Genomic DNA, 11,183 nt, shown 5'->3' with positions numbered 1-11,183 from the left:
GAATCCCTTTGGATTGTTACCACTAGCAATGAAGCATTTCCCATTGAACTGGTCATAATACTTTGGAGGGAGATCAGTGACAGTGGTTAAAGTACCATGCAGTCTCATCATCAGGTGGTCATGGCTTCGACTCCCAGTAGGATAATTGTGGTTTCGTCTCTTTGACCTTTGCAAGACACCTAAAGTACAACTGTAGACCTTGCCTGGGAAGTTCACTAGAGATGGAGGAACGTCCTTTCCAGTCAGAGTGATACTCCTACACGTGGTACATGTAGCTTAATACAACAAAAACTGGGAAAAGCTTGACCCTGATGGCCCAGGCAATAGGCAATCTTCTACATGTTCATACAAACCACCATATCCCGAGATGTGTCGCCGTCTCCTTATTCATACAGACCACCATGTCCCTGAGATGTGCCATCTTCTCCATATTCATACAGACCACTATGTCCCTGGGATGTGCCATCTTCTCCATATCCATACAGACCACCAGGTCCTTGAGATGTGCCGTCACCTTCTTCCTCATACAGTCCATCATGTCTCTGTGATGTTCTGTCTTCTCAATTTTCATACAGACCACTATGTCCCTGGGATGTGCCATCTTCTCCATATCCATACACACCACCAGGTCCTTGAGATGTGCCGTCAACTCCTTCCTCATACGGTCCATCATGTCTCTGTGATGTTCTGTCTTCTCAATTTTCATACAGACCACCATGTCCCTGAGATGTGCCTTCACCTCCTTCCTCATGCAGTCCATCATGTCTCTGTGATGTTCTGTCTTCTCAATTTTCATACAGACCACCATGTCCCTGAGATGTGCCTTCACCTCCTTCCTCATGCAGTCCATCATGTCTCTGTGATGTTCTGTCTTCTCAATTTTCATACAGACCACCATGTCCCTGAGATGTGCCTTCACCTCCTTCCTCATACGGTCCATCATGTCTCTGTGATGTTCCGTCTTCTCAATTTTTATACAGACCACCATGTCCCTGAGATGTGCCATCTTCTCCATATTCATACAAACCGCCATGTCCCTGAGATGTGCCTTCACCTCCTTCCTCATACAGTCCATCATGTCTCTGTGATGTTCTGTCTTCTCAATTTTTCATACAGAGCACCATGTTTCTGAGATGTGCCATCACCTCCTTCCTCATACAGTCCATCATGTCTCTGTGATGTTCTGTCTTCTTAATTTTCATTCAGACCACCAGGTCCTTGAGATGTGCCTTCACCTCCTTCCTCATGCAGTCCATCATGTCTCTGTGATGTTCTGTCTTCTCAATTTTTCATACAGACCACCATGTTTCTGAGATGTGCCATCACCTCCTTCCTCATACAGTCCATCATGTCTCTGTGATGTTCTGTCTTCTTAATTTTCATTCAGACCACCAGGTCCTTGAGATGTGCCTTCACCTCCTTCCTCATACAGTCCATCATGTCTCTGTGATGTTCTGTCTTCTTAATTTTCATTCAGACCACCAGGTCCTTGAGATGTGCCTTCACCTCCTTCCTCATACAGTCCATCATGTCTCTGTGATGTTCTGTCTTCTCAATTTTTCATACAGACCACCATGTTTCTGAGATGTGCCATCTACTCCATATTCATACAAACCACCATGTCCCTGAGATGTGCCATCTTCTCCATATCCATACAGATCACCCATCATCCATACATATCACCCATAAGGTGACGGCACATCTCAGGAACATGGTGGTTTGTATGAAAATTGAGAGGACGGAACATCACAGAGACATGATGGACTGTATGAGGAAGGATGTGACGGCACATCTATATGGAGATGATGGCACATCTCAGCGACTTGATGGTCTGTATGAAGATGGAGAAGACAGCATGTCTTGGGGACTTTGCAGTCGGTATGTCCATGGGGAAGACGTCATGTCTTGGGGACATTGCGATTTGTATGAAAATTGGGAAGACCAAAAACATATAAAGGGAACTATTTGTAGGAAGACAGTACTACTCAGGGACATGGTGACAAGCATGAATATGAAGAAGACAGCAAATCTAAGGGACATTGTGGGCTTCATAAACAATGGAGAATACGTCACAGCTCAGGGGCATGTCTGTCTGCATTGATAATGAGAAGACGGCACATCTCAGAGACATGGTGGTCTGTTGAAGATTGAGAAGACGGCACATCTGAGATACATGGTTCTCTACATGAAAACGGAGAAGACAGCAAATTTTAGGGACATGCAGTCTGTCTGAAACTTGGGAAGACCATTTATTTGGAGCGTCTATGCCAATACTTGAGGATATGGTCAGAAGTGTATCAGGGACATGGTGATCTGCATTGATAATGAGGAGATGGCAGATCTTAGCTGCATGGTATTCTGTATGAATATGGACAAGACTGCAAGTATCAGGGACGTTATTGTCTGTATAAATACGGAAAAGAGGACACTTCGTTGGGACTTTGCTGTCTGTATGAAGATGGGAAAGATGGCATGTCATGTCACAATGGAGAATACGGCACAGCTCAGGGGCATGTCGGTCTGCATTGATAATGAGAAGACGGCACATCTCAGAGACATGGTGGTCTGTTAAGATTGAGAAGACGGCACATCTGAGATACATGGTTCTCTACATGAAAACGGAGAAGACAGCAAATTTTAGGGACATGCAGTCTGTCTGAAACTTGAGAAGACCATTTATTTGGAGCACCTATGCCAATACTTGAGGATATGGTCAGAAGTGTATCAGGGACATGGTGATCTGCATTGATAATGAGGAGATGGCAGATCTTAGCTGCATGGTATTCTGTATGAATATGGACAAGACTGCAAGTATCAGGGACGTTATTGTCTGTATAAATACGGAAAAGAGGACACTTCGTTGGGACTTTGCTGTCTGTATGAAGATGGGAAAGATGGCATGTCATAGGGAGATGATAGACTGTTCGAATATTTAGAAGACAGCAAGTCTAAGGGGCGTGGTTGTCTGCATGAATATGGAGAAGATGGCATTTTTCAGGGACATGGTTGTGTGCATGAAGCTACAGCACATCCAAGAGACATGGGTGATATGAATAAAGACTAGCAATTGCTTTTACTGAAAACCCCATGTACATTTACACTAGGCCTTTCTGTACAAAACTGAAGTAAAAGCATTTACTTGTCTTTATTCATATCACCCATGGTGCTCTACGGAGATAGCACATCTCAGGGACATTGCACTCTGTACGAATGTTTAGAAGACCACTTGTTTGTAGCACCTACTCCAAGTACCTAACTTGAGTACTATTCTGGAGTGACATGGTCAGAAGTGTCTCTGGGACATTGTGATCTGTATGAATATGGAGAAGATACTACATGTACATCTCTGAACATGGTTGCCAGCATAAATATTGGGAAGAGAGCATATTTCTGTGATATGGCAGAAGTCAGATATGTGCCATCTTCTCCGAGATTCATATGGAACTAAGATGTACCGTCTTCTCCATATTCATCATGACCGTCATCCATGTCCCTGCGAAGTAAGCCTGTTTCGCAGTGAAACAAAAAGGCTTCGAACGCTAGATTTCTAACAGTAATAAACTGTTAAATCCTTTATTTTGCTTCACATTTATACTTCTGGTTGTTACAAAAATCTGATATTGACTTCTAATAATAAATCTGATATATAGATATACATATAATACATTTGGATAATAACATATCTCTCTAGACTATGGAACTACTTAACAATTCTATGGACACACTAAGCGAGGCTTCTTAACTATCAAAAGGCTTGAAATCTTCTACTATCCATAGCAGAAGAAGATAAGAGCAAAATTATGTGATGAAAGATATTTTGGTTTTCAGTATAAGCCCGGGAGACCAATACCGACGGCCCTCAGGCAATTTGTAAACAAATTTGGCTGACAGTCAAAAGGTTACCAGTCCCAGGTAAAGACTATGTCTATGATAATTACATGACTTGATTTGTTCATGAAAAGGCATGATTGTGGCCTTACTTATTGTGTCGCCTTAGACTAGAATAAATGATATGCGTTAAATGCTTTGACAAAAAAATGTACACAAATTACTTGGCAGTGATTTCTGGTTTTAATCTACTCTGTATCAGGTCAAGAACACAAAATCAATGTCGAATTGCTTAAAGTGAGACTATAGGTAGGAGATAGGTGGTAAAATGTGTAGTCTTTTGATGTACTGTGAAATAGCAGAGACCCCTATCAGCAACAGTGTGGAAATTAATCTGACCTACCTGGCTGCTGCCTATAGTCTCCCTATAATGTCATGATAAACTTGATTAGTATCAGAATAACTGAATCATCTTACACTATGAAAGAAAATGCATTCAAAATGTACTTTTAATGCGGCAATTTTGATTTCATATGCGCAAGACTTTTATGGTTTAGAGTATTACAGCCTAGCAAATTCACCAAAACATAGAAATTTCTGGAGAGGAAGATGTGACCTTCAGCTGATAACAGACAATAATCTGTACACAAATGTAAATAGGAGCATGCTACACTTTGATTCAACAAGACCTTTAAACACCTTTCCACCATACACTATGCATAGTCCTTCAGTTCATACACGTACATGCGCAAGGCTAGTAAAGGACAAATAAAACCTGCAATAGAAACATACCTGGCCGCGAGGGAGAATTTTCAAATTTGAAAACATTTCCAAATTACCAAACTTCTCTCCAACTGCCTGTTACAAAAAACAGGCATGTACATGTACATGGAAATGCTCGAAAAAATGCAAAAATCAACACCTGGATAACAAGTAACTATGTTTCTCAAACATGCTTGCTAAAATAAACCCAGGAAAGAGTAAATGAAATGGCAACTGGATTATACATGACAGACAGGAAAGAAGACGAGAAAAGTCAGCCAAATGTTTGGAAACATTTCGGGAAGATTTGATTCCATAATGCGCTAAACCCACTATGATCAAAGAGTAAGTTGAAATTGAAGGTTCTTTAAAATGATGAATGAGACCTGACAATCTCTTAACGTTTGATTGACATACATGTATGGACTTCGAAATACACCACTCTCTCAAGTTTTAAGTTGAGAAAACCTTGTCCAAAGATAGGTTATTTGATGGGAAAGGCATTTAATGAAGCAACTTATTTGCTGTAAAACATGGCTTTAGTGGTCCCTAAACACCTATAGACATAGGGGGAGTTGAAATTAAGCAGAAAAGTCATGGGTGACATACAGGGAATTAAAATGGTCCCATGAAATATAGTATTGCACGTTTTTGGTTGGCACTCCAATCTACAGTAAATCAAGATCTAAATATCTCCAATGGTTCCAAGACACTCCACAAAAATCTTAGAATTTACATGACATGATCTCGATCGACAGCAGACAGGCTTCAGATATACAGTATAATTACTTAGAACAACACAATATAACTTTTAAATCTAGTGTAAAATAACAGAGTACAAAGATAACAAAATAAAACTTGAGTAATTTAGATAATAATAACATGTAGAAAGACGACTGAGATTTGATTACAAGCAGAACTTAAAATGAATAATAAGTAAATAAGACCTGTACTTCTTTTTATAATAACTGCTTTACGGTACTATACACCGTCAAATATTCACGTGCAGTTCTGCAATGCTGCTTTTCAGATGTTGATAACGACATTATGCCTTTCTAATTACCCAGAGTCGCTAACTTGCAAATAAATAAGCACTTAAGTACCTATCACAAAATCAGCAAAAGGATACTACATGTATCAATTCTGAATAAACTCTGCGCAAAGCAGAACAAAACAATTACACATGTTTTTGGCACAAACAGTTCTGAAAGTTTCCCCTAAAAGCTTGACCTCTTCATTGCAGTAAAATGACTATATACAGTGACATCCTGATGTAACAAACACGACGTAACCTCTAACAGGAAGTATCTATTATGCCCAAATCTGAAAAGAAAAGCAATGGAAGTAGCAGCATTAAGCTCACCAAAATGAGAGTCAAATTTTGACCCCAAAATTGTCATTGATTTACTAGAACTAGTCAGGTTCAAGTATACAAGAGATGATCCCTGGGTTCCTAATTCACCACTCGGGCTCTGTAAGTGGCAAGTTAGGCTCTGTAATGCCCAGCCACTCTCCATTGCTCGTGAAGAACTCTAGCATGTGATATAATTCTGATTGTGACAAGTGTTTTCAGGACTTAAAACATTTGGATTGGAACAAAGACAAAGAGTATTACAAGTTTTACAGGATCTGCTTTATCACAGTGGGCCATGTGGTCAATTACTTGAATCTCTAAGAACGCTCACTTATCACCTATTAATGCTGGATTGTCACCTGCTACGTACCCTTAGCGTATAATCCCAGCTTCCTGTACATAGAGCAGTGCCATCTGGTGATATGCCTAAACAACTGACTCTATTATCATGGCCGTAGAGTATCGTGATGCGTGAGCCCTTTAGCACATCCCAAACATTCACCGTGTAATCATTGTAACCACTATAGAGAAGACGACCTGAAAATGAAAAGAACAAGCTATAAGTTGGTGGAAGAGAAAATGCTAAATAAAGATGTTGAGCTTTTTTATGAAATGTACAACCCTTTCATCCGACTTCACACTTTAACCCCTGGTCGAATCTGAAACCGTTTAGGAGCACTGCAACCCGAGCATTTTTGACTGGTCTCCATTATTACACCTCGGTGGAGTAATGCAAGATAGACAAAGAGACCTGCCTAAAGTGTCACACCGACTGTGGGGTTTGAACCAGGGACTTCTTGACCACTAACCGAGAATCCGAGCCACCAGTACACAGCCGCTCCTTAACTACCGGTTGGTGAAAATAAATCAGTACCACCTCTTATGCTGACAATGAAAAACTTACCACTTAATGAAAAGTCTACTGAGTTGCATCCAAATATAATACTTTCTTTCTTGTAGCAACAGACTTCTCGATCGGCTCGAAGATCAAATAATCGACACTGAAACGAGACACCAGACAAGATATGACTTTTTGTACTAATTGAAACAAGCGACAGTGTGTCTGTTCCATATCAGTTTGATCAACACCACAGTGCCACTCATCCCTTGTACAGCTGTCCAAGTCAAACATATTGATGGAGATAACATTAAACCAGTCACGGTCCCAGCCATTCTCCATTGCTTGTGAAGAACTCTAGCTTGTGATATAATTCTGATTGCGACAAGTATTTTCAGGACTTAAAACCTAAGATGAGGCTGCGAGTGCTAAAAACCAGATACGAATCTGGCTCATTTGGGATCTATTCATACCATAAGATACGTACCGTTGCATCATCAGAGCCCGTAGCAAAAGCATCACCACTTGGATAGAATCTCACACTGTTGATATCAGAGTCGTGACCCTCAAACACCTGGACACACTGGCCTGTTCTCATGTCCCAGATATGGGCAGCCTTATCACATCCCTGAAACAAAAAAACTCTATAGACGGGTATTTGATGACATCACAACAATTTGTAAACATTCATCATGTTGCATAGAACTTAGGAAGTAATTGATATCAGTGAGTACCTGACACAAAAGCAACAATGTGAGTGACCACTTGTTTAATTATTCCTTCCACATACGGAGTAATTGCAGTTTTGATTTCCCCTACCCCCAAAATTTGGCCCAAATTCTAAACATGCATGCCAGCATTCAATAACCTGATTTTTATAATCAAGCTGAGAATCAAGCTTTGGTTTCAAAGTGTTTCTGGAACTATAGCCCCATACTTCGTACTTCAATGTGTACTTTTTTTAGACTATTTGAGATGAATGCTTCTTCCTGACCACAACAACGAATTCAAAGCTGAATTGACATACCCGGTAACGGTAGTTTTTATTTTGAAAATTGATCAAACTAAAAAGCATGCACACTATAGATGTAATAATCAACCGCAATAACAAATTTAATAATCAGCCTTGCAATTACTTCGTATATTTTGTCACAAATAATTGTATCAATACGATAAATATATACAGTTTTCTTGACTGTCTATTCCTAAAAAAAGAAGTGAAAAAACACGTAGTTACCATACAACAAACAGTCATGCTGTACGGGGCATTTGAAGTTAAAACATGCCCAGAAAAGCCAACAATATCAACATGCATCTCTTTATACAGGAGTCAAAGTAATTGCAATGACCTTGAAAGGTTAAAGTTGACTGTTAACTCGGAGCAATTTAAAGGAGACGTGTCCCAAGATATTGCCAGATTGTATCATGTTTGTTTTCATCTTCTGATACATTTCAGAACTGCCCCTCTATTCAGGGACTCCGTAAACTTCAGTAATACATTGAGACCTTTCTTCTTTAAACACTTTAGCATCGTTGTTTTGTAAGTATAAGTAAGTTCTTAGTGCAATGCAAAAGTTCATTACTAAACGATCAGTAGGACCCCTAACTAATTAAGTCCCAAAAGGCTAAGGCCATCATCACAATTATTTTGTTCAACCCTGTATAATCACAATATAAAGAAGCCTATATTTACATTGCGAGACAGTATTGGAGTCAATGATATTCACATGAGGATAGACCTATGATGATCAGTAACAAAGCCTAAATATGTATCACTTGTCTATCTCAAACAGAATATTATGTCGTACAATACCACAAAATGAAGCATTTTCAAACCATCACAATCTTTCATGTAAATTTTATACTTTTCAGTAACATCTTGATATGAATTTAATTCCAAGATGGACTGTAGCAATTACAAATTTAATGGAAAATTGTGATGATGATTACGAACTAATGGCCCATACATAGAATTTCAAGAGTTTACATACCGAGCCCTACGCAGAAAGTAAACATACCAGTAAATATCATATGCAGAAATTTAATCCAACAACCTTTAATCGCGTTCCTTTTGCCTTCTTCAAGACGTTGTCGAGATGAAACTTCGGTACAAAATATTTTCTCAATCAGAACCTCACCAATACATACCCTATCAAGTGAGTAAGTTCCTCATATTTTGAAGATATCTGCAGTGATATATATCACCATTTACTCGGAAGCCTAGAGCGCTTCTTAGTTCCAAGATAAAGAATATCATTTCTTAGTCAGAAAGTAATTTGATCAGCTGACTTTTTATACCAACCAATGAAAGATACTCACTCCAGACACAAATGTGTTACCAGCTTCTGAGGGAGACAGATCCAAACTCATCACATCACCAGTATGGCCATGGAAACTCTGCATCATAGCGCCACTCTCCACATCCCAGAGAGCACAGGTACCATCCCCACTACCCGTCAGGATCTGAAGGGAAAATAATTTATCAGAAAAGCAATGCTGTCATGTCGATAACAGCATGTTAACTTTATTGGAGACGGAAGAAGAATAGGGACATAAATATGTAAAGTACCTTGACTTTGCTCCAAATTTACATCAATTTGTTTTACCTTGATATTCAGAGCTTCTTTAGAATCCCTGACGGATAAAAATCTGCTGCCACTCAATCAAGACTGCTTTTGGGAAGGTTTTACACAAACATACTATGTAGGGCAACTCAAGGTGGACAACTGAGTATCAAAGCTGGTAAACAAATACCAATGAATTATTTTCTCTGCATGATATATACCTGGTGGTCTGAATGTGTAAATGAACAACAAGACAAGTAGCTGGTGTGTGTGGCAATTGCTTTCTTCTTGGCAGCAGGATCTTCATCCAAACTCAAAGGATACAGGGTACACTTGTTATCCAATCCACTGAAAAGACATTAATTCACAGTAAAGCAAAGAGAAATCTATTATAAGATGGACAACAGAAATATTAATTGTATATATGACATTTCACCCAAATATAATCCACACCTTTAAAACAGGCACACTTCCTGTGATATCAGAACCTTTTGTGTCAAGAGGCCTACATGTATACATTTTGTGGTTTTGGAAAATAAATTAATAGAAGGTCAATGTAAGAAGAACAGCAAACAAAAATTGTCAGTCTGAATGTTCCTTGAAAGATTACTGCCAAGATTTCAATCAATTCTAGCTTTCTCGCCGACTAATCAACTTACCCACATGCTACAACTGATCCTGATGGTCCATAGGAACACGCCATCACCCATGTTGTTGGCATGGTTACTGCATGCTCCTGAAGCAAAGAACAAACTCACCATGATTTGGGATACAACAAGGTTATAGAGCAAAATTAGATAAGCAGCTCTAAAGGCAAACTTCACGTTGAGGTGTGGATTACATGAACTTTAGATCAGCGCATGCTCACTTCAAATTTCAGAACACAAATCTAGTCCAACACGGCAAGTTATCATCGTACTTACTTTATTTGTAGTGAATGCATCCCATACTATCATTTTTCCATCCTGAAAGAAGAGTTTTAACATACAAAATGTACGACACACAATTTCAAAGGTACTATGGAAAATTACCCGAGAGTGAGAGATTGGTAATACATGGCCCATTGTGAATCATTGGCAAACATTTATGAAATAGAACTCTAGTCCCAAAAAGAGGGCTGAGAAATCAGTCAAAGATTCACCCTTGGAGTATTCACAGCATTGGAAGTTACTGTGACTGAGTATAGGCCTATGTACAACTACAATCAATGAAGCCAAGCCAAACCAAAAAAGATGCTGGTATACTTGAAGTTTTATTGACCTACCTGGGATGAGCTAACAACGTGACGCTTATCAGCAGACCAGTCCATACACAACACCTTTCCTTGATGGCCTTTCAGCACTCTCCGCTGCTTGATATTGAAGGTTGATAAGCTATCCAAGCGTTGGGCAACAACGGTCACTGAAAATAAGGGGAAAACTTACTTAATTAGCCATGTGAATGTGAATGTCACTGCAAATAAGGGGAAAACTTACTTGATTAGCCATGTGAATGTGAATGTCACTGCAAAGTTTTGACATTTTCATGCACATCATGTAGTACATGCATGTACTGCAGTGCATAGTGCATGGAGTGCAGAGGCCAAGAAGAGTACTGCATATATTGGGTTCATTTCACAAATCAGGGTATTGCGATTTCGAAACAAATCGCTTACTATCAACATCATTTAGTTTGGCTTTCTCTTCTTCTAATTTGGACTTCAAAGATTCCACCTCTCGACTGAGAGCTTCGATTGAATCTTGCTGAGGCTCAACCCTCAATCCTTCTGCTGCCATCTTGATTTACTTGAGGAAGAAGGGGTACGACAGGGAGCTATATCAATTTGTAGTTAATAGAG

The 11,183-nt window shown here is 39.5% G+C and overlaps 2 protein-coding genes across 2 annotated transcripts; both read right to left on the bottom strand.

Annotated features, from left to right (window-relative positions):
• Positions 1-383: 383 nt before the first annotated feature.
• On the bottom strand, positions 384-1,667 carry LOC135499363 (uncharacterized). The gene is made up of 3 exons (XM_064790112.1): positions 1,571-1,667; positions 983-1,096; positions 384-556 (listed from the first exon to the last, which is right to left on the bottom strand). The coding sequence occupies exons 1-3, from the start codon at positions 1,665-1,667 to the stop codon at positions 384-386; spliced, it is 384 nt and encodes a 127-aa protein (XP_064646182.1).
• Positions 1,668-3,544: 1,877 nt separating this feature from the next.
• LOC135482524 (guanine nucleotide-binding protein subunit beta-5-like) lies at positions 3,545-11,125 on the bottom strand. Its single transcript, XM_064762617.1, has 10 exons — positions 11,001-11,125; positions 10,611-10,747; positions 10,270-10,311; positions 10,006-10,082; positions 9,568-9,694; positions 9,102-9,245; positions 7,270-7,410; positions 6,849-6,945; positions 6,315-6,481; positions 3,545-5,913 (listed from the first exon to the last, which is right to left on the bottom strand). Exons 1-10 carry the CDS (start codon positions 11,119-11,121, stop codon positions 5,902-5,904), a joined length of 1,065 nt encoding a protein of 354 aa, XP_064618687.1. The 5' UTR covers positions 11,122-11,125; the 3' UTR covers positions 3,545-5,901.
• Between the last annotated feature and the right edge of the window lie 58 nt (positions 11,126-11,183).

Source organism: Lineus longissimus, chromosome 2 (genome assembly GCF_910592395.1).
Source record: "Lineus longissimus chromosome 2, tnLinLong1.2, whole genome shotgun sequence".
Classification (NCBI taxonomy): Eukaryota; Metazoa; Nemertea; class Pilidiophora; order Heteronemertea; family Lineidae; genus Lineus; species Lineus longissimus.
The sequence above is the reverse complement of the archived record's forward strand: the minus strand, read 5'-3'. Positions and strand labels throughout refer to the sequence as shown.

Excerpts from the sequence above, each read along its gene's own strand:
- LOC135499363 (XM_064790112.1), bottom strand. The coding sequence starts at position 1,667 with ATGGGTGATCTGTATGGATATGGAGAAGATGGCACATCTCAGGGACAT. Across the intron at positions 1,097-1,570 it reads CACATCTCAGAAACATGGTG|ACAGAACATCACAGAGACAT; the intron begins GTCTGTATGAAA and ends AAAATTGAGAAG. Across the intron at positions 557-982 it reads CACATCTCAGGGACATGGTG|ACAGAACATCACAGAGACAT; the intron begins GTCTGTATAAAA and ends AAAATTGAGAAG.
- LOC135482524 (XM_064762617.1), bottom strand. The coding sequence starts at position 11,121 with ATGGCAGCAGAAGGATTGAGGGTTGAGCCTCAGCAAGATTCAATCGAA. Across the intron at positions 9,246-9,567 it reads TTACACATTCAGACCACCAG|ATCCTGACGGGTAGTGGGGA; the intron begins GTATATATCATG and ends TTTTCCCTTCAG. Across the intron at positions 6,482-6,848 it reads AGTAGACTTTTCATTAAGTG|GTCGTCTTCTCTATAGTGGT; the intron begins GTAAGTTTTTCA and ends TTTCATTTTCAG.